A 24,723-nucleotide genomic window follows, 5' to 3' on the forward strand; every position below is an offset into this window, starting at 1 on the left:
ATCATACTTCGGCATTAGATGTAGTCCACCAAATTTGGGGATTCTAAATTTTAAGTCAAAATCTAAAATCTATAAAAAAAGGAAAAAGTATATATTTGCAAAATGACTAAATATATATCTTAATTTTAAATATATACGTGTATATACACCACAAAGTATGTGGAATATATATTTTAACAGAAACGAGACTAAAATTAAAATATGTTGTATATATATAATATATAACACTTGTAAATTTATATACGTTCTAAATATATTTGGAATAAACTTCATACATGTTTGAAATAGACTCCATATATATATAAAAGAAATGAAACATAGATGAAAATGAATATTTGTAACAATAATTTTATATTAAATCTAATCACTAAAGTTATATATTCTAAATTTTAGGTCAAAATTTACAATATGTAAAAAAATGGGCGAAATTTATAACTAATTGGAAAAAAATACCTTTTAAAAGCAAAAACTCCTAAATTCATGGGAATGATGTTATGACAAATCTTGTCTTAATGTAATATATACGAAATTTAGTTAATAGTAAATTTGATTTCAATTTTTTTAGATATTTTAATTATATAATAATATAAAAGTTTAATATGAGAGAGAATGGATTATAAAAGAATATAAATATTTTCCTAAAATTGAGGGATACATACCATATTCGTTAATAAATAAAATAAAAATCCATTAAATGAAAATATAAAATTAATGATAAATTAAATTAATTATATATTTGTTTAAAAAATCTCCAAATGATTATTAATAAAAACGTTTGAGAAATTATTTTAAATGATAAAGCTACTAAAAATGTTTACAAATAATAGCAAAATATCACAGTCTATCTGCGATAGATAGCAATAAAGCCGATAGACTATTATCTATGTCTATCATGGCAGATAGATGTAATAGTATATTAACGTGCAGCAGAGGAAAAATAGAATCAAGAAGCACTCTAATCATATTTAATTTAAGTTTAAACATGCTTCACAGTAACCTTTACAGAAGAGAGTTTACTAAATACAATACCTTTGAAGTATCATCTTCAAAACCAACAGAAATCCACGTGAAAAAGCTTCGACCTTCAAGTAGACAAACACCAAGATCTTCTCTACTATTCTCTTGCATGGATTATGTGGTGGAAACACTAAATTGAGCTGGAAGTATATAAGATATGAAGAGGGATTTGTGATTTTTGCAGAGTTTCTATTGAAGTTCTTAGTAAGCATGAATCATAATTCATTTCAGCACTTCAATTTATAGAGCTTTCACCATGCAATTACATGGTTTGCATGAAGGGCAACTCCTACTTGATTGAGAAAATGGAGAAATGAATAAGGTAGTTGAAGACTTAGTGGAGATTTCCAACATTTTGGAAATCTCCATTTTGAAAATCAATTTTCAAAAAGTTTTCAAAAAAAAAAAAAATATTTCCAAAATCAATTTTGTAAATTAAACTTATTTAATTAGTTTTATAAAATTAATTCAATTAATTAATTTTTAAATAAAACTAATTAATTAAATTTTTAATTAAAATTAATTTAATATCTAATATTAAATTAATCAAAACCAATTCCATCAAAATGAAACTAATTTAATTAATATTTAAATCATATTTAAACATTAATCGTTTATCCAATTTCATTTAATTTCGATAAAATTAAACTTTTAATTGTATCGAATACAATAAATAGAAACCCTAAATGAATTTGAACATTTCAAATTGTAAACTCTAATTTCAAATCTTATCAAGATTACTCAATTTACTAATCCAAATTATGAGCTAGTAGAGGGATCTTATGGACCTACAGATCATGAGCTCTAACGACTTGTAATTAATTGGTTAAACTCTTTAAACCAAATTAATCACTATTTGTTAACTACCAAGACATTCCACTATAACTTGATAGTTGCACTATTTTCACTGTAGATATATTTCTGTCCATTTTAACCATAATCGGTAAGTCAATCCTTCACAGGTTGTTCGTATTTACAACTGGGTCAAAAGATTACCATTCTACCCCTGTAAATACATCTTGCTCCTTAAGCTCCCACTGATCCTCCATTGAACAATTGATTTATAGTCCAACTTATAAATCATAACTCTCTCTTCCAATAGAGGATGAAGCCCTGTTGTTCAAGACAAGACATCGGCGCTTAAAAGAACAACCCATCTGCTAACCCTAAATCGAGTAGGAGTGAATTCCATATTGAAAGGTTATGTCCCAGCTATCTATCCAGTCTTATCCCAAAATGGGAGGCTTATTGAACAGTGTTGTTGGACTACTCTCACCTATGCAAATCAAAGGATAATCCCGAATAAACAAGCAGAGCTCATAGTTAGCTCAAAATTAAGATCGAGTTACCCTATGTCATTCAGTTTGAGATAGTCAGTTTTAGCAGTAAACGGTTGTTATAAAGAAAAGTGACTATTTCGAGGTTCGGTCTTATGTAAACTCATTGTATAGGATGCCACCACTCACATGTTTCTATATGAATTAGTTTTAGATCACATCATTTGTATCATTATACAAAATGGGCCGCATCCAATAGTATCACCAGGATGAGGTACCCAATCTCATTCGTATACTTATAGACTATTTAGGCTACATACTAAAACTTGATCCATTTTTATGTCACCACATAAAGTTAAAGTATATACATGTTATAGCCATGAATTCATTTATTGGATTTTCATAGAATGATGCAATATCAATAGTAATTTATTGAATAAAAACTCAACAACATTTTTATTGATAAATAGATTATATTAACAACATTTACGAACTGCGAGTTTAGGCCCTTCCCAACAACAAACACATATAATAGTCTATTCAACACTGAAATTTTGCTATCATTGTAAATATTTTAGTTCATTTTCCTATATCTAAAAATAACCCAAATCATTTTTTTAATATTTTAATAACAAAATAATACGAACATTTAATAGGAGAGAGTGTGTACTACAAAATAATACGAACATTTAATAGAAGAGAGTGGCACGATTTTGGATTCATACGGGTCTACGGTGGTTCATGATGCAATGAGTAGTTTGGAAGCACGGTTGTTGGAGTTCATGGATGGTGAGGGAGGTTGGAGGTGGCCTATAGTGTTTTGGGAGCTGCTTGAGTTCTGGGGTCTTATCCAGGCAGTGGGGGCCTAGGGTGAGGGGGGAGGATTATTGGGTTTGGGTGTCGGATGCTAGTAGTCAGTTTTCTATCGCTAGTGCATGGGAGAGTATGCGTCCCCATCGTCCTAGGGTGTCTTGGGCTAGTATTTTGTGAGCGGGGGGTGGTATTCCGCGTCACTCCTTCTGTGTGTGGTTAGCGGTGAGGGACATGTTGGGTACGCGGGATTGGTTGAGAAGTTGGGTTGTGTTGTCAGAGGGGGGTGTCTTCTGTGTGGGGGAGGTATGGAGTCGCAGGATCACTTATCTTTTGAGTGTGGATTTGAGAGAGAGGTGTGGTCTAATATGTTGCGTCAGTTGGGTTTGTTACATCGGGTGGTTGGTTGGGATGTAAAGTTGAGTTGGTTGTGCCGAGTGGGATCGGGAAAGGGGGTGCGTAATAAGTTGTTCCATGTTTTCTGGTGTGCTTCCATATACTACATCTGGCAAGAGCATAATCGACGGCTACATGGAGGTCGACCGAGGTCGATGTCTGCTCTGGTTCACCTTATGATCTCTACGGTTCGTGCTCATGCTGCTTCCTAGCGGGTTGACCTTCTTGGTCTTATCTAGTGTGTATACAGATGTTTTTTCTTTTTGAACTTCACGTTGTTCTCTGTTTTGTTGTAGCCCCTAGTTTGTGGGGTTTGAAGTTCTTTTCGCTACCTTTTTCCCCGGTGGTTTGCGAGTTTGCATTTATGTGTTGGTTTTGTTCTGGTCTTATCCTATTGGCTTTGTTTTAGTTTTGTTGCCCTATCTTTGCTTGTGCTTTGTTGCTTTGATGCCTTGATCCTGGGCTGTGGAATCCCCTTGTTGTTGTATAATAATATCACTTATTCTAAGAAAAAAAATAATACAAATATTTAATACAGACAAATTTTTTAATATTTTAATTACAAAACAATACGAATATTTAATAGGAGAGAGTGTGTACAAGGTTAAAAAATTGTTCAAATAATCTTAAAATGTAAAATTTGGAATATAATTAAAGTTTATGACATTTGTAAATTATTGTTTGTGAAGTAGGTCAATTTTATAATTTTTTTAAAAATATAACATATAAAATCATGTTATTTATTTCTTAAAAAACAAGTGTCAATTATTTTTTTTGGGTTAAAATAGTGATTAGTATTATTTTATTGAGCATAATTCAACTAATTTAGGCATATTTTTTTAAAACAAGGTAATATTTCTATTTTAAGAGATAACTATCGATATGACGATTAGCATATATGTTAATTAAGTTTTAATCTTTTTACTCTACATGTTGAATTAAAGAAAGAAAAAAGTTAGAAAGATAACGATTAGTTAATTTAGATATTTGTGAATTATTATCGTAATATTGACGGAGTAAATCGTTAAAAACACATTCGTATTATTGATAGTTTTGGTTTCTAAACATAAAATATATTATTTAAGTTTGTTCTCTCTAATTTTTTTTTTAAAAAAAAAACAAACAAAAAAAATGGAAAAACCCTCTAGATATGCCTTTATTATATTAGCCCTCAAAACTTGTTTTTTTTTTTTTAAAAAAAAAAAAAAGATGATAATTTTATCCATCGACGTTTGTCTACACATTTCATTAACCTATACACCTCTATACATATATCACGTTAACACATTGATGGTTAAATATTTGGTCTCTGTACTTTCATTTAATCTCTAAACTTTCAAAAATAATGTTTTAGTCCCCATACTTTGAAATTGATTATGACTTAATCCACATTTAAGTTGTTCTTAAGATCTAAGAGAAGTTTGAGGTGGCTACCATGTAGGATTCACGTGTACAACTTTTTGTAGAGTCTATTCAAGTTTGATTGGATTAGAATTGGACCAGTTCAGATCAAGGAGATAAAACGCCGCTTTAAAATTGTGAGATCTAGGGCTATCTTTGCAATAAATCGTAGAAACTAAAGAATTGTAAGAACAACGAACTAATGTTGATGGCTAAAATAGCTATTAATGTTAGATATTTATGATATAATGAAAGAAAGTGAAATATTTTTTAATTTTGAAACATAAAAATTGATTTAATTATGCAGATTAAATTCATGGTTAGAAATTTCAATTTGGATTGAAACCATAAAATGAGGTTAGATTTCATGTACAAATTTAACATATATGAAAGTTAAATTTGTAATTTATTCATTTGAATGACTTATCTTTAATTTTGGTCAAGTAACAACTCAAATGAGTTATGTTTAATTGAGCTAAATTTGACAAATGTTGTAACCCTATAAAATAGATATGAAGAAAACAAAATGAGGTAAGTAGGCTCCCTACTAGCAATTCCATACTAAAATGAATCTTCAGACTTTCTGTTCATGATTTCATGATGTGCGCTAGAAGTATATTATAAGTGGAGATGGAAGATAAGATTGATGTAAATGAAGATGAATGATAAATGACTTCTCTAGGTGAGAAGATGGGGTGAGGCGTACACTATCTTGCTAATGTGTACAAGCTTTACCTAAGCTAGATCCAAGTATAAATCTAATTCAGGTTTCTGGTAAGTCCAAGGTCGAACACAGGGATTTGGATTAGAATAACGCAGGCCTTGCATTGCAACAGATAAAGAAGGGTTCTAAATAAATGCTGGAAAGGTTTTATCTACACTATTTTACTACATGCGTACAAGAAGAAACAAGAGTTCAAGTGAAATATATGGTTTAATGAAAGAATGGTGTTAAGTGATAGGGAAATGTGTTGATCCAAGTAAGATGAACATGAAAGAGTGTGGGTAAGGATGAAGATGAGAGATGCTTGTTTACAATCAAATGTATGTCAATGCATTAGGTTTTTGTTTATCTAATTATTCAACATTTTTCAATACGAATGCCACATGTTCCTATCTCTAGGGTGCATGTGTTAGTTACATAAAGTAGTGAAGAAAAAGTATTTTTATTTCTAAAGCTACTGTGCATTTTGACTTGATGTGTTTCTAGCTATCCTATTCTCTCGAATGGTTTTAGCTTGAGATAACTTCAACCAGATCATGAAAATGATTAAAGCTTTAGCATTTTAACATGCACAAAGTCACAAACGTATTTAACACAGTAGATCGTAAGTAGAGGCAAATGTGATGGATCAAATGCACGACTTTATAAAGAACAAAATTGTCTTTACAATAGCAACACTTAATCGCATGATATGATAAATGGAAGTAAAGTAAAAAGAAAAGAGTCAAGTCGCAGAGTTCAATTTCTTGTCCTCTTTAGCTTGATCTTAATATGTATACAACCAACTTGTTAAAGAAATGATGAAAAGTTCTCTCTCGAGGTTGGTTCTCTTCAATTCTCCTTGATCAACAATGGCAATGGTTCTTTTCCTCCTGTGTTGTTCTTGCAGCAACAAAACTATTATAATCTAAGCTCTAAGATGCTCTATCTATGTTATGCTAATTTCTCCGATTGCAAGTCTTCTATTTAAAGGCGTTTTCTTTCAACAACTTGTGATATGACAACATTAATTTCCATGCCCTAGTGAGCTGCCTGCCATTTCAGTTGCTTTTTAGACGCCGACATTCAGATACCCATACTTGCAAGTGGTGATTTGACAGGAACAACATGAACCAATATATCTTCAATGCGTTGGAATCCTTCAAACGCATGCCTTTGCATTAGTTGAGCCTGCGACACTTAGCGAATTTAATTGAAATCATGCGATGAGATGCGTTAGTGACGCAGTTTTATCAAAAAGAATGTTTTTGTAAAGGCTAGTAATGTTTGAAGAATTTCATGCATTTTCCTTTAAGATAGATGAGATTTTATCATTAAGAATTCTAATTGTTCCAACTTTCGAGAGACAATAACTTGTATATCTAAAAGTTATCACACCCCTAAATTTTAAACAATGCTCGTCCTCCAGTATTCCAAAAATAATTCTTTATTATCTTCATCATCTTAATGCACTGGCTTCACCTCTCATCATTATCTCCATCATCTTAAATGTTCTAGCTTCGCCCAGATTGCTTTTATGATGAATGGACCTGACCACTTGCATTTCAATTTGCCTGGGAACAATTGCAAACGTGAGTTAAATAGCAAGACCTTTTGACCAATATAAAATTCTTCTTACTGATGTGTCGGTCATGCCAAAGCTTATTCTTTTCTTTGTAGATCTTGACATTTTCATATGCGTTAAGCCACCACTCATTGAGCTCGTTGAGTTGCAGCTTGCAATGTTCACCAGCGATCTCTAAATTTAGATTTAGCTTCTTCATTGCCTAAAATGCTTTGCGCTCCAATTCCAAGGGTAAGTGGTATGCTTTTCCAAATACTAAAGAATAAGGAGACATACCTATTGACATCTTGTAGGCAGTTCTGTAAGCCCATAGTGCCTCATCCAGCTTCTACCCAATCTTTCCTGGATGTGATGGCCACTTTCTCCAATATAGATTTGATTTCTCTGTTGGATACTTTAGTTTGACCGTTGGTTTGGGGGTGATATGTGGTTGCGATTTCGTGCCTGACATTATATTTAACAAGTAATTTAAAAATGATACGGTTAATGAAATGTACATCTTCTTCATTTATCAACGCCTTAAGCATTCCAAAGCGTGTGAATGTTTCTAGTAAGAAATTTCGAAACGGTTGCTGCATCATTTTTGGCATAAGCTACAGCCTTGAACCACTTTGATACATAATCAACTGCTAACAAGATGTACTATTGTCTGCAAGACAGAGGGAAAGGTCCCATGAAATCAATGCCCCATACATTGAACAACTCAACTTCCAATATGTTGTTAAGAGGCATAGCATTGCTTGAAGAAATATTTCAATGCATTGGCAGGGATCACATCTTAGCACATACTCCCTAGTGTCTTTAAAGAGGGTGGGCCAGAAATATCCACTTTGAAGAACTTTTGCAGCAGCTCCTCCGAAATGACCCCCATAAGGAAAGTCATGACATTCAGTTAGGATGCATTGTGTTTCAACTTCCGAAAAGCATCGACACATAATAGAGTCAAGACCTTGCTTGTAGAGAAACGGTTCGTCCCAGAAATAGAACTTGCTATCATGAATAAGTCGTTTCTTCTATTGTGCATTGAAGTGCTTAGGAAACTGTTTTATGGTTAAATAATTAACAATGTTAGCATACCATGGTTCCCTGTCTTCAATTTTAGGCAGGAGTTCATCAAGGAATGCATCTCTGATTTCAACCTAATTTTACTATATTTCCCTGTTTTCCAGCCTTGGCAGGTGATCAGCCACCTGATTCTCAGTTCCCTTTCTGTCTTTGATCTCTACATCAAATTCTTGTAACAGCAGTACCCATCTAATCAGCCTTGGTTCTACGTCCCTTTTGTCCATCAGAAACTTGATAGTGGAGTGGTCCGTGTAGATTGTTGCTACTGCACCAACCAAATATGCTCTTAACTTCTCAATACCGAACAATACCGCCAATATCTCCTTTTCAGTAGTGGTATAATGTTCCTAGGACTTGTTTAATGTCTTTGATGCATACGAGATAGGATGTATCATATTTCCTTTTTTCTGCCCTAACATAGCTCCAAATCCTACATCACTTGCATCGCACATTAAAGGGTTGCGCCCAGTCCGAGGCTATCAGTATCGGAGCTGTTGTAAACGCATACTTCAATGTATCGAATGCGTTGATGCAATCTTCATTAAATATTTAAGGCCTGTTTAATTCTAACAATGCACTCAACGATCGTGCAATTTGAGAGAATCCTTTCACAAACCTTCTGTAGAAGCCCGTGTGGCCTAAGAAGCTTCGCAGTGCTTTAACGTTCACATGTAGGGGAAGTTTGGCTATGACGTCAATTTTCACTTCATCAACTTCCAATCCTGCTTTAGACATCTTGTGTCCCAAGACAACCCCTTCAGTCACCATGAAGTGACATTTCTGCCAATTCAATAGGAGATTTGTTTCCTCGCATCGTGCGAGAATAACCTCTAAGTTGTCTAGGTAGGATCGAAAGGAATCCCCAAAAAAAAAAAAGAAAAATCATCCATAAAAAATTCAATGGTATGTTCTAGAAAGTCAGAGAAAATCGCCATTATGCATCTCTAGAAAGTCCTTGGTGCATTACATAACCTGAAGGGCATGCGTCTGAATTCGAATGTTCCAAAGAGGCATGTGAACATTGTTTCTCTTCGTCTTCAGGGTCAATAAAGATTTGGTTATATCCAGAGTATCCGTCTAAGAAATAATAAAATTCTTTGCTAGCTAGCCGGTCAAGCATCTGATTAATGAAGGGAAGAGAGAAGTGGTCTTTCTTTGTCGACGCATTGAGCTTCCTGTAATCCATGCATATTGTCCACCCTGTGACAATTCTCGAGGGAATGAGTTCATTGTTGTTGTTAACTATCATAGTGGTGCCTCCCTTTTTGGAGACGCATTGGACTGCGCTCACCCAACTGCTGTCAGAGATGGGGTAAATTACCCCTATGTCGAGTCACTTGATAATTTCTTTCTTCACCACTTCTTTCATTACAAGATTTAGCTTGCGTTGAGGCTCGATCGATCCAGTTTTCCCTTCCTCCAGCCGAATCTTGTGCATGTAGTAGGATGGGCTAATGCCACGAATGTCAACCAGCATCCACCCGATTGCACGCGTATGCCTTCGCAACATCTGCAAAATAGAACACTTGTTAGGCTCAGAGAGATTGGCTGAAATAATCACAAGCAAAGTGTTATTGGATCCAAGGAAAGCATATTTTAAATGATGAGGTAGCGGTTTTAGTTCCAGTGTTGGTGGTTCTTCTAAGGATGGTCGTGTTGGTTTGGTTTGCCACTCATTCAGACTTAGCAGTTTAAATTTTCTTATGGTTTCACCCAACGGATGGACCTTGCAGATTTGGTCCATTTCTTCTTCATCAAGCAACTTAATTGGACTATTAGGTTGACGTTATTCATCGTCTGGGAACTTCAATGCGTTTAGCACGTTAAATTTTACTTCTTGGTTATCCACGCGCATAGTAAGCTATCCCTTGTGCATGTCTATCAAAACCTTCCCAGTGGTAAGGAATGGGCATCCAAGGATGATTAGAACATCTCGATCTGCTTCATAATCTAAGATAATGAAATCTGTTGGGAATATAAACTTGTCAACCTTCACTAAAATGTCTTCAATCTTTCCTTTCGGGTACATGATTGTCCTTTCAACGAGCTGAAGTGTCACAGAAGTGGTTTTGTTTCACCAATTCCTAGCTTCTTGAAAATTGAAAGGAGCATGAGGTTAATGTTGGCTCCCAGGTTGCACAATGCATTACCTACATTTATCTCTCCAATTGAAGAAGGGACTGGAAAGCTTCCCAGATCCTTCTGCTTCTCAAGTTTGTTATTGATCAATGCATTGCATTCCTGCGTCAGTGCCATGACTTCCAACTCACCGACTTTTCTCTTCTTTGTTCATCCTTTAGGAATTTTACATACTTTGGCATTTACTCCAAGGCTTCTATAAGAGGAATGTTAATGTGTAATTGCCTTAGGATTTCAAGGAAACGCCTAAATTTCTACTCATCATTCTTCTTTTGCAGGCATCTGGGGAATGATGCATTCAGCTGCACCGTAGGCGACCCTACGTTAGACGTGCTTGGTTCAAATTGACTTGTAGCTTTGGGCATTCTTTCTTCTCGACCTTCAAATGCCTTTGTGTGCATTGTGTGCTCATATGCTGAAGGATTGTTATTTCTTGGGTTCATCTCCTTCCCATTATTGCTTCCTGAAGTTTTCGTGTTGTTAGGAAGCACTCCTTGCGGTCAATTCTTGAGTTCATTAGCAATCTGTCCCACTTGCATCTCCAAGTTTCTGATAGATGACGCTTGACTCTTTAACAATGCGTCATTTTGGGCTATGTATTCCTTCAGGAGATTTTCAAGCGGAGATGTTGACTCGACGCCTGACCACCTCTATTGAAGGATTGATGCTGAGGCTGCTGTGATGACTGGAATCCAAGCGACGGTCCTTGCCTCTACTGTTGGTTTGTCCCCGGTTGATATTGTTCCTACTGGTGACCTCCCCAAGAAAAAATTGGATGGTTTCTCCATCCAGGATTGTATGTGTTCGAGAATGGGTTGTTCTTGATAAAATAGACCAACTGCGGATTATGTGGGCAATCATTATAGGAGTGAGGTTCTCCACAACCCACACAACTAACTATAGGTTGTACAAATTCGTCCACCTGATTCACCTTTTGAGTGTGGGCTGCATTTCCTGATGATAAAGTTTGTAAAAGGTTTGTCATGGCAGCCACTTGTGCAGAAAGTGTGGCTATTGCATTTTAATCAACATTGTTCACATTCTGAGAACGCCTCCTATTGTCTGTTCTGGCATCGTAAGTATCGTCCACCCATTCCATGTTGTGTTTGGCGATGCGATTTAATATTTCCTTAGCTTCATTATAAGACTTATCCATTATGTCGTCAGTTGCAGCTGTGTCAGTTGCCATCTGAAAAGCTCGGTTCAACCCCCCATAAAAGGTTTCCATTTGAACAGTTAAAGGTAGTCCGTGGTTAAGACAGTTCTTGACTAATCCCTTGAAGTGTACCCATGCGGCACTCAATGTTTCAAATTCTCATTGTTCGAAGCTCATAATTTCTCTACGCCTCCTTGTGTTAGTAGTAGGAGGGAAATAATTTTGCATGAACTTTTCCACTAATTTCTCCCACGTTGTTATCTCGCCAGGTTCCAAGGAACTTGCCCATTGCTTTACGTCATCGCGAAGAGAATAGGGGAATAAAGAGAGTGATGGCTTCTGGGGTGATTCCAGGAATCACAAACGAGTTGCACGTTTCAAGGAAGCATTTCATGTGGGCACGTGGAACTTTACCACAGACACCTCTAAACTGACCTACTGTTTGAAGCATCTGGAGCATTATGAACTTCAATTCAAATCTCATTCCGTCTGGCATTGGATATATGATCCCAGGCGAAAAGTCATACAGCACAAATGATGCATACTCCCATATTGGATGCGTATTGTTGTTCGCCATTAGGATTGGATTTGGGGTAGCGTTGGCTAATTGCTGAGCTAAGATCAAGTTTATTTGATCATCTACCATTTGTTGTTGTTGTCTTAGTTGTTGCCTTAACCTTCGACAACGATTCAATCGATTTCTTCATCTAAAGGTCCTTTCAACTTCGGGATCGTATAGGAGCTTAGGAGTGTTTTCCCTGCTCATATAACGTTTACAAACTTAGGCTTAGCTTGTAATACTCCCTCAGCTGCAAGTTTTTCTACAAAAGACACAAGCAAAATTCTGGTTAGCCTTGTTGCTAAATCCCTGGCAACGGCATCAAAAACTTGTTCGTGATTTAATGATGTGCGCTAGGAGTGTATTATAAGTGGAAATGGAAGATAAGATTTATGTAAATGAAAAAGAATGATAAATAACTTCTCTAGGTGAGAAGATGGGTTGATGCGTCACACTCTCTTGCTAATGCGTACAAGCTTTACCTAAGTTAGATCCAAGTATAAATCTAATTCAAGTTCTTGGTAAGTTCAGGGTCAAACACAGGATTTTAAGTTAGACTAACGCAAACCTTGCGTTGCAACAGATGTAGAAGGGTTCTAAATAAATGCTAGAAAAGTTTTGTCTACACTATTTTACTGCATGCGTATAAGAAGAAACAAGAGTTCAAGTAAAATATATGGTTTAATGAAAGAATGGTGCTAAGTGATAGAGGAATACGTTGATCCAAGTAAGATGAACACGAAAGAGTGTGAGTAGGGATGAAGATGAGAGATGCTTGTTTACAATCAAATGTATGTCAATGAGTTGGGTTTCTGTTTATCTAATTATTCAATATTTCTCAATGTGAATACCATATCTTCCTATCTCTAGGGTGCATGCGTTGGTTACAGAAAGTAGTGAAGCACAAATATTTTTATCTCTAAAGCTACTGTGTGTTCTGACTTGATGCATTTCTAACTATCCTATTCTCTCAAATGGTTTTAGCTGAGATAACTTCAATCAGATGATCAAATGATTAAAGCTTTAGAATTTTAACAAGCACAAAGTCACAAATGCATTTAACACAGTAGATTGTAAGTAGAGGCAAATGTGATGGATCAAATGCATAACTTTATAAAGAACGAAATTGTCTTTACAATAACAACACTTAATCGCATGATATGATGAATGGACGTTAAGTAAAAAGAAAAGAGTCAAGTCGAAGAGTTCAATTTCTTGTCCTCTTTGGCTTGATCTTAATGTGTGTACAACCAACTTGTTAAAGAAATGAATTAAAGTTCTCTCTCGAGCTTGGTTCTCTTCAATTCTCCTTGATCAACAATGACAATGGTTCTTTTCCTCCTATGTTCTTCTTGCAGCAGCAAAACTACTATAATTTAAGCTCTAAGATGCTCTATCTATGTTATGCTACTTTCTCCGATTGTAAGTATTTTATTTATAGGCATTTTCTCTCAGCAACTTGTGATATGACAATATGAATTTCCATGCTTTGGTCAACTGGCTGACATTTCAGTTGCTTTTCAGACGTCGACATTCAGATACCCACTTGTAAGTGGTGATTTGACAGGAACAACACGAATCAATGTATCTTCTATGCGTTGGAATCCTTCAGACACATGCCTTTGCGTTAGTTGAGCCTGCAACACTTAGCGAATTTAATTGAAATCCTGTGATGAGATGCGTTAGTGCCACAATTTTATCAAAAAGAATGTTTTTATAAAGGCTAGTAATGTTTGAAAAATTCCATGCATTTTCCTTTAAGATAGATGGGATTTTATCATTAAGAATCTTGATTGTTCCAGCTTTCAAGAGAATAACTTGTATTTCTACAAGTTATCACTTTCTAACTTAAGTGCCAGAGTGTGTGTGGCATTCACCACACCGGTGTGCACTTGCTAATGATTTTCTTTTTTCGATATAAATTTACCATTAGTGCCACATTGAGGTCAAACCATTTTACCTGTCCAAATTTTGACATCAATAATTTATTCTAAAAAAAATTATAAAATATATTTTTATTTTAAAAAATTATTTTATTAATAAAAAAAACCCTTGTAGCATCAACTAAATTGTATAAAAAGACCAAGATACTATATAGCTCGAGCTTTAAACTTAGGGATGACAAAATTCCTCGTGGGTTCGGGTCCCCGCGGGTGGGAAATCCCTGGCTTGATTGAGGACGAGGGTCAAACCGAGGATTTAAATCGAGTCCCCGATCGGGAATGGGGCAGAGACGGGGAAGAGATCCCCCTTCCCCCCGATTTTTTTTTAATTGTTAATATAATAATAATAAATTATATATTACTGAAACAGTAGCTCAACTATGTTTCGGTTTTTTTTAAAAAGAAAAAATTAAAAATCTAATATAATAAATTTAATTTTGATTAATTTATAATAAAAAAACATGTAATGTTTAATTTAAACAACTATATGTAACAATAATACTAATTTCCTATATAAAATTTACAATTTTAATATAAATATTAAATTTAGTTAATTTTAAATAATAAAAATAATAAAATAATAAAATAAAAAGTGGAGATTTTTCCCTACAGGGACCCGAATTCCCAAATGGGTATTCCCCACCCCAACCCTAACTCTCCAAAACGGAGAATGGGATGGGGATGGGAATTAAAAATCCCCATGGGACGAAGATGAGGAGTTCATCCCCGTCCCGGCTCAGTCCCATTGCAATCCCTACTTTAAAGGTAGAATGTTGAGTTTGAAGCTTAGAGACCTAGTTGTAATCTAATCCTAACAAAAAAAAAAAAAAAAAAAATTGTAAAATTTGTTTTTCATAATAATATTTTTACACATAAAGTTGACAGACTATCTAATTTTATTTGGAAAGTAACAAGTAACTTACACAATAACTCATGATTTATTGTAGAATCATACTTGATGGCACCTAACTTGACTTCGTTGATGCACCTGACGTTGTCAACTAACTCACAAATTGGCACCTAGTAATTTCTTTTTTTTAAAAAAAAAATATTTCATCCTTGATAAGGGATGCATAGAGATGGATGCAACATGAGTACATCACAGATTACTCTATATTGCACCATACAATGATCCATTATTATGGATTTAAAATGTCAATATCAACTAAAGAAGACAATGTGTTTGACATTTTTTAATAGTAAATTAAATATGTGAAAGAAGAGTACTTGAAATTTACATATATTTTTTTAGTACAATAATTAAGAAAATGAGAGATCAAATCTCCAAATTTGGAAAAGAAAGTGCACGTAAATTATAGTTGAATTAATGTCATGTTTATCAATCTGCAATCAAACTTAGTATAATTGCAATGAGAATCAATTGATGGATTAATTGTAATGAGCCTCAATTGCAAGCGTACCTAGATACACATTTGCAAATGTAATCTAATTACGATTAAGACTTATTACTTTGTAGTGTCTTAATACCATGAGATTTTTTAATCATATTCATTCCCCTTCTTTAAATCCTTCCGTGTGGGGGCTTTAATCCCATTACTCCCACACCATATTTTCCTCTTCCAATAACATTTTCTCTTAGTGGATTTTTCTGAACTTGACTTCATTCCCAAGTCGTCGTATCAAATCCATTACAAAGCAGCTTCCAGATTAGACCATTCCAAACACAATTTTTTTTCGCTACTCTATTCTAGAATTTCCTCTAAAACTTCGATGGCTGCCATTAAAGTTTTACATCTTTCTCTCCCGTTGCTTCTTTGTTTTATTCACTGTTACGCCCAGACCGGCACAATTGAATTGGGTTCATCAATCCTTGCTGGGTCGCATAAAACTTGGGTATCATCCTCCGGCGAATTTGCTTTTGGGTTCCACCAAACTGTCGATGGCAAATATGTTGTTGGCATAGTATTCGACAAAATTCCTGAGAGAACTTTGGTTTGGTCCGCCAACAGAGACAACCCGGCACAGGCTGGTTCAAACATTAGTCCTCAGAGGCACCGGTGAATTTGTGCTGATTCATGAAAATGGTACTGAGGTTTCAATCTACAATGGGAAAGACACGAGCTCTGCTTTAGTGTCCGACAATGGCAACTTAATGCTGCGGAATTCCTCGTCCATTCCCATATGGCAGAGCTTCGATCATCCCACCGATACTCTATTGCCTGCACAGGTTTTTAAACTACTACACAACTAAAAGTTTAATGTATTTACTCTCTCTTAGCTAAATCTTGAAATTACTTCAAACTGCTATAGTTTGTTGTTCCACACAAAATTTAGTTCATATCAACCCTAATTTTTTTTTAAAATTAAATGCGATAAAAAAATTAACTCTAAATTATTAATTAAAATTAATTTTAAGATTTATTGAAAGTATACCTCCTAAATTTGAAATTGAAAATGTGTATAAAGCAAAATCGTACTTGAATTAAATTTAATAATTGAGTAAAATATGCTTTTTGTTTTTTGAATTGGAATTTCAGTTTCATTTTGTTCTTGTTTAACAATTTTGGTCTTCGGTCAGATTTAAATCTCATTTAGTAACCATTTGATTTATGATTTTTAGTTTTTGAAAATTAAGCTTATATTTTGTTATCTATTTTCTATTCATGTTTTAAAAAAGTAGGTCAATTTTTTATGACAAAATTCATGTATTTCCTTAAGAAAGGTGAAAACCATAATAGAAAAATGGATAGAAAATAAGCATAAATTTCAAAAATAGAAAATAAAAAACTTAAAATCTCATTTGTTAACTATTTGGTTCTTCAAAATTAAAACTATTTTCTCCCAATTTTTTACAATGAATTTGTATCTTTCCTAAATATAAGAGTTGAATTCTTAGTTAAATTCCAAAATAAAAACAAGTTTTTAAAAACAAAATTATACTTGGATCTTTAAAATATTGGTAAAAAATAAATAACAAAATTAAAACTTTAGACATGGAATGATGGTTTATAGGCCTAATTTTCAAAAACTAAAAACTAAAAACTGAAATCTCGTTTGATAACTATTTTGTTTTTTGTTTTTGTTTTTGAAAATTAAGCTTATGTACACTACTTTCACCCTCAAATATCTTCCTTTATTATCTACTTTTCACCCGTGGTTTAAAAAACCAAATCAAATTTTGAGAACTAAAAAAAGTAACTTTTAAAAAGTTATTTTTATTTTCAAAATTTGACTAAGAATTCAAGCATTTAATTAAGATGCAAATTATTATAAAAAATGTGGATAAAATGGGCTTAATTTTCAAAAACAAAAACAAAAAATCAAATGATTACCAAACGAAACCTAAATTGTTACTAAATGAAGCCTAAATTGCTACCTAATGGAGCCTTGGTCATTAAAATTTAAATATAATTTCTAATTAGTCTCTCAATATAAAAACTACAAGAAAAAGCTCTAAACTCATTTGAAAAAATGCATAACAAATCCAAGTTGAAAGATGAGTAACCCAAAATTATTTTATCCATAATCTTTTGTATGGCCCATATAACTTTATAGATTTAATCTTTTATATAAATACTGTTAATACAGGTCCTTCGCATTGGCCATCAACTGTACTCGAGTGCCAACAGAACAAGAAATGACTATTCAACGGGCCGATTCATGTTGGATGTTGCTAAAGATGGTAATGTCCTATTGACTGCTTTTCGAAATGGTGATCCTGCTTATAACTATACTGGCACGTCTGGAGACACCACGGCCATTGTCTTCAACCAAACGACAGTTCTATTATATGTTGTTAATGCCACGGCAATTACATATCCTATGACGACCAAATTGCCAGTCCCAGTAAAAGACTATTACCACAGATCAATTCTCGATGATCAGGGCAACTTCCGACAGTTGTATCGGATTAAGAATGGGGGCAAAAACGAGTGGATTACGACATGGAAGTTGATTGAAAGGCCTTGTATGGTGAGTAACATTTGTGGGGTGTTTGGATTTTGTTCAAATGGCAATGAAACTGCGATTTGTGAGTGTTTGGAAGGGTATGTGCCGATCGATCCAAACATACCCTCTAAAGGGTGTTATCCAAATCCAAATATGGTCATGGACTTTTGTTCATTGAATAATGCAAATGAGAGCTTCAAAATTGTTAAGCTTGACGATTCTGATTTCCCATTTCTTTTGGACTCTGACGTGTCCATGGTTGGACCAACAGATGAGAGCAGGTGCGAGGAAGCTGTGAGGAAGGACTGTTTTTGCTCAGCAGCCGTTTATTTTGGAGGTAATTGCTACAAGAAGAGGATGCCGTTGTTAAACGCTAGAAAAAGCATTCCTGACACCAGTAATCTAGTGGCTTTCCTGAAAGTTCCCATAATCATTAATGGCAAAAGATCCCTTTCTAACGAGGCCCTGCTAGCAATATTTGTCGTGTGTTCAACATTCGCATTGTCTTTTGCAGTTGTGTCTGTCTATTATCAACCCTTTATTACAAAGGATTTCTTAAAAGGGAAGAAACCTGCAAAGCTGAAGCCATTGGAGGTGAATTTGAAGGCATTTTCATTCAATGAATTGAAAGAAGCAACAAATGGTTTCGATAACCTACTTGGCAGAGGATCTTTTGGTGCAGTTTATAAAGGAGTTTTGACTTTGAGAGATCAAGAAGTGGAGGTTGCTGTGAAGCAATTAGAGAAGAAGGTGGTTGAACAAGGAGAAAAGTTCTTAACAGAAGTCCAAGTAATTGGTTTGACTCATCATAGAAACTTACTTCAATTGTTGGGATTCTGCAACGAAGAAGAGCATCGGTTATTGGTTTATGAGCTCATGAAAAATGGTCCTTCGTCAAATTTCCTGTTTGGAGAGAAGGAAAATCAGAAGCCTAAATGGGAAAGCAGAGCAAAAATGGTATTGGAAATTGCAAATGGGTTGTTATATTTGCACGAAGAGTGTGAAACTCAGATCATCCACTGCGATATAAAGCCACAAAACATTCTTCTTGACGATAATTACCGAGCAAAAATCTCAGATTTTGGGTTAGCCAAGTTGATGAAGAAAAACCAAACACGGACAGCCACGGTGATAAAAGGAACAAGGGGATATATGGCGCCAGAATGGCTCAAGACAGCACCTGTTACAACAAAAGCCGACGTTTACAGCTTTGGAGTCATGTTGTTAGAGATCATATTTTGCAGAAGGCATTATGAAGAAGAAACACAAGGCAATGATGGAATAATACTGGTGGATTGGGTTGTAAGTAGTGTGAGAGCAGAAAGATTGAGAGACATAATAAGGCATGATTGTGAAGCAATGAATGACTATGAAAAGTTTAAGAGGATGACAATGGTGGGAGTGTGGTGCATCTCTTCAGATCCTGTATGTCGGCCATCCATGAAAGAAGTTGTACGGATGCTAGAAGGAAGCAGTGACGTGAGAATCCCTCCTTTGCTTGAACGAATGAGATATGCATATTTTGTGTGGTTGTTTATGTTTCATGTGTTTTTGTATAATTGACTAAGGTCATGTTTGAATTGGCTCTCTCTTTTTAAAGCCTTTTGAAAATTCATTTCAAATATGCCGTAAAGAGATCCCGAGTAATTTGTTTACTTTTGTATGTTTTGAAGCAATTGGTCTTTTAATGAATGCACTAGAAAAAGAAGGCTCTTGCTATCATTTAAAAAATTGATGTGTACAAAGATGTCAAGTTCTAATATAATGTGTGAGTGTAAGAGAGATTTATCCTTTGGGTTGGTGTTCTAGTTCACTTAAGTACCACAAAGACTAATGCTATTTTATGTAGAGACTGACATGGAACTAATGATTGAATTAAAGCTAATGAAAACTAAACCGAGTGAGAAAACCAATAAGAAATGTGTCTTTAGGGAATTGATTTCACCAATTAGATTTATGAATTAACTAATTTAATGCACAAAACAAACATGCAATAATTTCATAAGTCGAGAAATAAAAAAAACTGTATATCTCGACCACAATTAACTCTTCTACAAAATAAGAAAACCAATGTCCCTATCTAGTTTCGATAACATGCAAGGCTTTAAAGTTTATTTCTTTTAGCAACTTCTAAAGCAATCACAAATCTTCCGATCTTAAAACTACCTTAATCATGCATTTAAGTTCTAATGTAAGTTCTAATATAAGGCTCCTCTCTCAAAAATCAAAAAACAACAATTACTCTATGCCAGTAGGTTAAAGGCATTAAAGTGGTCAATGCATGAATGGAAGTAAGCACTAAATAGTGCATTCAATTAAATAACTCCCAAAGATCCCTAGGCTACACTAGTCCCCAGGGCAGGGAGTTTAGCCATGCATAATCATAGAACAAAAAAATAATTCCATACTAAAATCCATAATAAAGCTACAAAATAGAAAAGGAAAGAAGACAAACCAGGTTCAGTGCAGCAATCTCCTATTGCCGGTACGACCTCTAGCATTAAAAATCTCTTTCCTCAACTTCAACATCATCCTTCGGGCCTCGCAATTTACTTGATTTTTTCAATAATTCTTTCAAATGCTTTGTTTTTTCATTAATTCTATAAAAAAAATGTTAGTGAAAATGATCGATTGATTTAACAAAAGATAAAAATTCATTAAAAAAAATTGTATAAATTTTGAGTTCAATGAAATGAAACCATACCTAAAAATTTGCAACTTTGTTTTCCTCTTTTAATGGTCTACCGTACTCATTCTGGATGACAAATTCGCACATATAACATCACGTCACACCAAGACTTTAGAAAGACCTTTTTTGGCTCAAAGAATCATCAATCTTCTCTGAATTGAATCCTTCCGTGTGGGGCCTTCATCCCATTACACCCACACCATATTTTCCTTTTCCAATAACTTTTTCTCTTCGTTGATTTCTTAACTTGACTTGACTCCCAACTCCCAAGTCAATTTTCGTCGTATCAAATCCATTACAAAGCAGCTTCCCGATCAGACCATTTCAAACACACAAATTTGTCACTACATGTTCTGAAATTTCTCCAAAAACTTCAATCGGCTCCATCATGGCCAACAATATCACAGTGCCACTCCTCATACTTCTTTCTTTTCTTCTTCTAAACTTCTATCAGTGTTTAGCTCAAAATGGCTCCAACGTAACCAGGGGTTCTTCCATAACTGCAGGATCTAACCAACCTTGGCTTTCTCCATCTGGGGATTTTGCCTTTGGTTTTTACCCTCTTCCAAATGTTCTCTACCTTGTGGGAATTTGGTTCGATAAAATCCCAAACAAGGCTGACCAGACCTTGGTTTGGTCGGCTAACCGGGACACTCCCGCGCCGGTAAATTCCAAAATAAGCTTGAACACCACCGGCCAGTTTGTGCTTTTGTTCCCAGATGGCGCGATTCAAACAATTATATCCACACAAACGCCTGCAGATTCTGGCCAAATGCAGGACGACGGCAACTTTGTGTTGAAAGACTCCAATTCTGCACCCATCGGACAAAGCTTTGATTCGCCAACAGACACGCTCCTTCCTGGACAGATTTTAGGGGTCAACAAAAAAATGTTCTCTGCAAAAAACATCTCGGATTTCTCAACTGGGAATTTCATGCTGCAAATGCAAAACGATGGAAATCTGGTGCTCTCCAATTACCACTTCTCCAATATTGGGTATTGGTTCACAGTCAAAACTGATATTAACAATACTGTCTTAGTGTTCGATAATTCCTCTGCTTTAATGTACACCAGTGGAACTGCCCCAATTGAACAGATATTTCACAATTTGACTGTCAATGTTCCAGCTCCAGTTGGGGATTACTACCACAGAGCAACAATTAGTGTCCATGGCGATTTCCGACAATATGCTTACCCCAAAACTAAAGGCAGTGGATGGATAAGAGGTTGGGGAGCCATGAGCGACCCTTGTCTTGTGAACACCGTTTGTGGCTTAAATGGGCTCTGCAAATCATCCGACAACGATACAGTAACCTGTGAATGCTTGCCGGGTTTTGTTCAATTGGATCCGACCAATGCTGTGAAGGGATGTCGGCTACAAACTCCGATCAATTACTGTACTGAAAAATCTAGGAAGAATTTCGAGGTCCAGGAGATGGATGATGTCGTTATTGACTTCCCCCCAGACCTGGTCAATTTTTAGAATTGGCTTCTACGGACGGGGCTGATGTTGAGAGGTGCAAAGAGGCAATCCTCGGAGATTGTTACACCATGGCTGCAACTTTGAATGGTACAAGATGCGTTAGGAAAAGGACGCCATTAATGAATGCTAGAAATACTTTCAATACAAAAGGATTAAAAACTCTGATCAAAGTGCCTGTCCCATCAGCGAACACGGGGGTTTTAACCAGCAAAACTAAAGACAAATCGAAATACCGAAAATTCCTCGAGATTGGCAATATAATTGCTGGAGTTCTGGCAATTTGCTTCGGCGCTGTTGCCCTCTTCTCTCATCCCATGACTGGAAGATTGATGAGAAGGAAGCAATTTTCAAGTGCAAGTGCCATCGGAATCAATTTCCGGGAATTCACTTTCCAGGAATTGTTCGATGCAACCAATGGATTCGACAGAATCCTCGGCCAAGGAGCTTCTGGCAAAGTATTCCGTGGAAGTTTACACATAGACGGAGTCGATGTGGAAATTGCAGTGAAACGGCTCGACAAAAGGACTGAAATTGCCGAGAAGGAATTCGTGACGGAGGCCACAATCATTGGGCGAACATATCACAAGAATTTGGTCAGATTGTTAGGTTACTGCGTCGAAAACGAGAAGAATCAGCTTCTTCTAGTGTACGAGCTAATGCCTAATGGAGCACTATCAACTTTCCTCTTTGGAAGTGGCGAAAACCCTAATTGGACACACAGAGTAGAAATTGCAATAGGAATAGCGAGAGGATTAGCGTACTTACACGAAGGGTGCGAGGCGCAGATCATCCATTGTGACGTGAAGCCCCAAATGTACTGCTCGATTCAAATTACACAGCGAAGATAGCAGATTTTGGAATATAGAAGCCGTTGAAGAAGGACCAAACGAGAACGAAAACGGTGGTGAGAGGGACATACGGGTACATGGCGCCGGAGTGGCTGAGGGGAGCTCCTGTGACGGCGAAGGTTGACGTGTACAGCTATGGGATAATGTTGCTGGAGATCATTTGCTGTAGAAGGTCAATTAAGCTGCATCGAATCGAAGAATAAAGTGAGGAGGAGGATTTGGTTCTGTCGAATTGGGTTCTGTGTCGGGTGGCGGCCGGGAATCTGGAGGCGGTGATCGCAGATAAACCGGAAATTTTGAAGGATTTCGAAAGGTTTAAACGAATGGCAATGGTGGGACTGTGGTGCATTCATCCAGATGCGTCTGAAAGACCGTCGATGAAGGTCACCCAAATGTTAGAAGGCACCGCCGAAGTTGGAACCCCTCCCTCTCCTTCGCTAATCTAAATAAATTATTGTTTCGTGTTCAGTTAAAAATTATTATTATTATTTGTTGAGAAGACAATTTAGGTTAAAATTGGTTTAATAGTAATAAATCTTCGTGTGTCAATTCGATTGTAATGGGGAATTGGATTTCTTATGTAATTAAAAAAAAACTTTTTTGATCACTAGATTTTTGGATTCGTTGTCTTTATATTTCAAAATGTTATACATTTAATTTTTAGTTTGGTTTCAATTTTGTTTTGTGCTTCAAAATGTTACTATTTTACCTTTGACATTTGACATTTGACTTTAGTTTCAATTAGAGCTTTAGATTTCAAGATTTACATTTTTAATGTCAATTTTCATTAAATACTCACTATTCATCTTTAATTTCAATTTATGTTAACAAATTTAAAATAACCAAACAGATTACTATTAATTAAGTTCCACTACTTTTCATCTTTTAAAATTAAATTAAAATTTTACTTCATAATTATTTTAAACTAATTAGTAGACATTGACATCAATGATTGAAATGAGTATTTAATAAAATATGGAAGTTAAAAATATAAAATCTTGAAACCTAGAGATGAAAAAAAAAAAAAAAAGAGAAAAAATCCCAAATTTCAAGAATAAAATTGTAATGTTTTGAAATCCAGGGATCAAATAAAAACTAGACCAAAAATCTAAGAAAAATGTATTTTTACCTAAAACATTTACCAAACTTCCAAATGTCCATGGTTTCAGACTTTCGAATAACCTTTTTAGACATTCAAGCGTCATCATCTTATAATTCATTGTCCATACGTCGGTCGTTTATTATTTGTTTAATATTTGGTAATTTTGGTATTTTAATTTCTAATTATGTGTTCAATTTTTCCTTTCACCCTTCATTATTATATTGTTTTGTGTGTTGTTAAGTTGTATGTCCTAAAACTCGCAGTTTGTAATACTTAAACATATTCGATTTGCAATAAAATTGTTATTGAGATTTATTAAATAAAGTTGTTATTGAACGTGTAAATTGCACTTGTAATAGCCTAAATCTAATAAACTAACAAACCTCTGGCTATAGCATGAATACTTAAACTTTTATGTAGAGACATAAAAGTAGATCAAGTTTGAGTATATAACCAAAACGATATATAAGTATAAAGATAAGGTTACCTTATCCTAGGAACAATATGGATGTGACTCGTTTTGTATTTGATACAAACAATGTGATTCTAAAAATCGTTCATGTGGAGACATGCGAGTGGAGGCATTCTATGTAAAATAAAAAATATTTGCATAAGATTGGACCACGAAATAATTACTTTTG

General features: G+C 35.1%; 1 protein-coding gene, 1 long non-coding RNA gene and 1 pseudogene across 3 annotated transcripts; 2 read left to right on the plus strand and 1 right to left on the minus strand.

The window, feature by feature from the left end:
* Nucleotides 1-15,607: 15,607 nt before the first annotated feature.
* Nucleotides 15,608-19,615, plus strand: LOC120070241 (G-type lectin S-receptor-like serine/threonine-protein kinase LECRK2). The gene is made up of 2 exons (XM_039022127.2): nucleotides 15,608-16,239; nucleotides 17,601-19,615. The coding sequence occupies exons 1-2, from the start codon at nucleotides 16,165-16,167 to the stop codon at nucleotides 19,521-19,523; spliced, it is 1,998 nt and encodes a 665-aa protein (XP_038878055.1). The 5' UTR covers nucleotides 15,608-16,164; the 3' UTR covers nucleotides 19,524-19,615.
* On the minus strand, nucleotides 18,399-20,802 carry LOC150038302 (uncharacterized). Its single transcript, XR_016531794.1, has 6 exons — nucleotides 20,665-20,802; nucleotides 20,416-20,493; nucleotides 19,023-19,140; nucleotides 18,781-18,863; nucleotides 18,619-18,687; nucleotides 18,399-18,539 (listed from the first exon to the last, which is right to left on the minus strand). It is a non-coding gene; the product is annotated as an uncharacterized LOC150038302 (long non-coding RNA).
* A 57-nt stretch (nucleotides 20,803-20,859) lies between these two features.
* Nucleotides 20,860-23,590, plus strand: LOC120070242 (G-type lectin S-receptor-like serine/threonine-protein kinase LECRK3; annotated as a pseudogene). The gene has a single exon (XR_016531787.1). The product of XR_016531787.1 is annotated as a G-type lectin S-receptor-like serine/threonine-protein kinase LECRK3 (transcript).
* The last annotated feature ends 1,133 nt before the right edge of the window (nucleotides 23,591-24,723 follow it).

This window comes from Benincasa hispida, chromosome 1, assembly GCF_027475165.1.
Source record: "Benincasa hispida cultivar pf3 chromosome 1, pf3_genome.v1.1, whole genome shotgun sequence".
NCBI classification, from domain to species: Eukaryota; Viridiplantae; Streptophyta; class Magnoliopsida; order Cucurbitales; family Cucurbitaceae; genus Benincasa; species Benincasa hispida.

Coding starts and splice junctions, on each gene's coding strand:
- LOC120070241 (XM_039022127.2), top strand. CDS start 16,165: ATGCTGCGGAATTCCTCGTCCATTCCCATATGGCAGAGCTTCGATCAT. Junction 16,240..17,600: donor ATACTCTATTGCCTGCACAG/GTTTTTAAACTA, acceptor CTGTTAATACAG/GTCCTTCGCATTGGCCATCA.